The 2,357-nt window shown below is 34.9% G+C and overlaps 1 protein-coding gene across 1 annotated transcript; it reads left to right on the top strand.

The window, feature by feature from the left end:
• The first annotated feature begins 412 nt into the window (after positions 1-412).
• On the top strand, positions 413-2,150 carry LOC124453189 (G2/M phase-specific E3 ubiquitin-protein ligase-like). Its single transcript, XM_047003946.1, has 4 exons — positions 413-833; positions 968-1,101; positions 1,192-1,466; positions 1,675-2,150. The coding sequence occupies exons 1-4, from the start codon at positions 582-584 to the stop codon at positions 1,917-1,919; spliced, it is 906 nt and encodes a 301-aa protein (XP_046859902.1). The 5' UTR covers positions 413-581; the 3' UTR covers positions 1,920-2,150.
• The last annotated feature ends 207 nt before the right edge of the window (positions 2,151-2,357 follow it).

Below are 2,357 nucleotides of genomic sequence, written 5' to 3'. Positions count from 1 at the left end.
TGTATCACGTAGCAAGGAGCTCAAATGTGAGTGCCCAACATGTCAACAATACTTTTCAATAGATGAAATAGCAGAGCATGCAGATATATGTTGTGACATATGGGTGGGAGCACTTCAATCTCAAAATAGGGATAGTGAAAAGAACATTCCCGAAGAAAATCCTGATGTGGTGATAAACCAAGATAACACTACAAATGTGAAAGATAAGTTATTGGATATTAAAGCTGTAACATTGTCACCAAAGGCAGTAAGATTAAATGTTAGTAGAAAAATATATGGTGTGACTTCATTGAGTATAGATCAAGTGGTAAAGTGTCACCAACTGACAGTGTAAAGATAGTGTTTGTGGAGAGTGTGCAATTGATGACGGGGCCAAAGAGAGTTTTTCAGGTACTAATATTGTAAGACATATGTTTCTAGGGTTAATATGAGCACCCTGTTGATTTAAAATAAATATATTGTTCTGCTACACTTCAATTCCCTTTGCAGCTTATTTCCCATAATTTGTCTATCATGCATCAATCAATGTTGACAAGTTTGGTTTAAATATAGGATGGGGACAATTGAAAAAATATGATTAGATGTTAATTCTTTCATCAGAAATGTTGGAGCATATGGAAAGAAGACTGTTCTGTAATGGAAAACCTATTAATTCAGCTGTCGCCATCATGAATGGAGATTTTCGTTTTGCTGGCGAGGTCATGGTGATGTCATTACTTCAAGGCGGACCAGCTCCATCTTTTATAAGTCCAGATGTTTACAAGTACATCACCAAACAGGCACTCACAACAGAAGGAATGCCCGACTCCAAGTACAAAGAAGCTGTTAAAAAGGTATGCTGCAACAAGATGGAGATTACCATATGCTTGATTATTACTCGTTGCTGTGGCATGATTTTGAAATAAGTCTATTTTTATTATATTCTCTGATGTCAGTAATGATTACTGTACACTTCTCCTTTTCAAAGATAAAGCAAGCTTGTGACGATGAAATGTTGAGGGAGATACTTGTCAGCGATGATATGATTGAAATGCTATCAGAGGCTGGATACACTGGTGTACCACATAAAGAGACAGTGCATACTGTTTCCAAAATTGCTCAGTAAGTACATTTTGAAAGTTAATGGAGATTAAAAAAACTATTCTTGTGCTGCTGGTTTATAAAGTCTAAGATTTATTTCTATTTTTAAAGGTCAATTTGCGTAATGGGCCACTTTTCATCAGTTCTTCCTCAAATTATGCAATTGGTTGAAGGCCTCAGCAGTTGTGGTCTTATAAATTATATGATAGAAAATCCAGAGTTGTGGAAGCCATTGTTCGATCCTTATAACGATTCGTTTAAACTTTCTGCTGATACTTTCCTCAATGAAATTATTCCAACATTCAGCAGTTCGCAGATTCACAAGGAAAAGGAGATTGACGTGTACAAGATATTTTGCGACTATGTGCAAACCCTAGATACTGAAGGTTAGTTTGAATATATATGTTGTAAATTGGGTGCCAAATTGTATTATTGTATTTACGATGGAATTTTTTGAAAGTATCAAATAACGCGTAAAATTTATTGAAGTGATGTTTTCTAATCTGAAGTTGTGGTATAAACACAAAAAATGGATACCTTGATTAGTTTGTTTATTCATTTTTCAGTCTTAAATGTTTAAAACGTTTTTAACAGGAGACGTATCCATATCAGCGTTTCTGAAGTGGTTATCGGGATGTAAGACTATTCCAGTTCTGGGTTTTCCAAAAAAATTTTCCGTAACGTTTGTACATGATTGCAAAGAAAATTGTAAATGTCGCCCCACAACATCAACATGCAATCTTCTGCTGAGAATTCCAGTTCATATAAGTAACATTAGCGAGATGGAGGAAATGATGACATCAGCACTTAATGACTGCGCTGGTTTTGGATGTATCTGAATCAATGTCCATACAATGGTAGCTTGGGAACATTTTTATATTTATGTTGTCATTGAAATATTTTTGTTTGTTCCGTTCTAATTTGCCAGTTTGAAAGAACATTTCAAGGGACAAGTCTTTATTGAAATTTGACTTTTGGTGCAGAATTTATATCAATAAGAAAGATGCCTGATTTTGCTTGCATCGGTACGCTGCGCAATAAAAAAAAATATAGAAAACATACAATCATCATGTATAGAAATACAAGAAACATCTATACCATGCAATATAATAGGCAGAAAATTCAGTTCTCAGAACTTGCAAATTCAATAAGTTTCAGATACAATTCAAATGCATCGGCTGCATTTGCTGGTAGATTAAGATCTTCTTTATCCAGATCTCCTCGTCAAATGTATCAAACTCCTCGTCGCCTATTGCGTGTTGCTCCATTTCATGAAT

The sequence above is a fragment of the Xenia sp. Carnegie-2017 genome, unplaced genomic scaffold, assembly GCF_021976095.1.
Source record: "Xenia sp. Carnegie-2017 unplaced genomic scaffold, XeniaSp_v1 HiC_scaffold_25, whole genome shotgun sequence".
NCBI classification, from domain to species: domain Eukaryota; kingdom Metazoa; phylum Cnidaria; class Anthozoa; order Malacalcyonacea; family Xeniidae; genus Xenia; species Xenia sp. Carnegie-2017.
The sequence above is the reverse complement of the archived record's forward strand: the minus strand, read 5'-3'. Positions and strand labels throughout refer to the sequence as shown.

Coding starts and splice junctions, on each gene's coding strand:
- LOC124453189 (XM_047003946.1), top strand. CDS start 582: ATGTTAATTCTTTCATCAGAAATGTTGGAGCATATGGAAAGAAGACTG. Junction 834..967: donor ACAAAGAAGCTGTTAAAAAG/GTATGCTGCAAC, acceptor TCCTTTTCAAAG/ATAAAGCAAGCTTGTGACGA. Junction 1,467..1,674: donor GCAAACCCTAGATACTGAAG/GTTAGTTTGAAT, acceptor CGTTTTTAACAG/GAGACGTATCCATATCAGCG.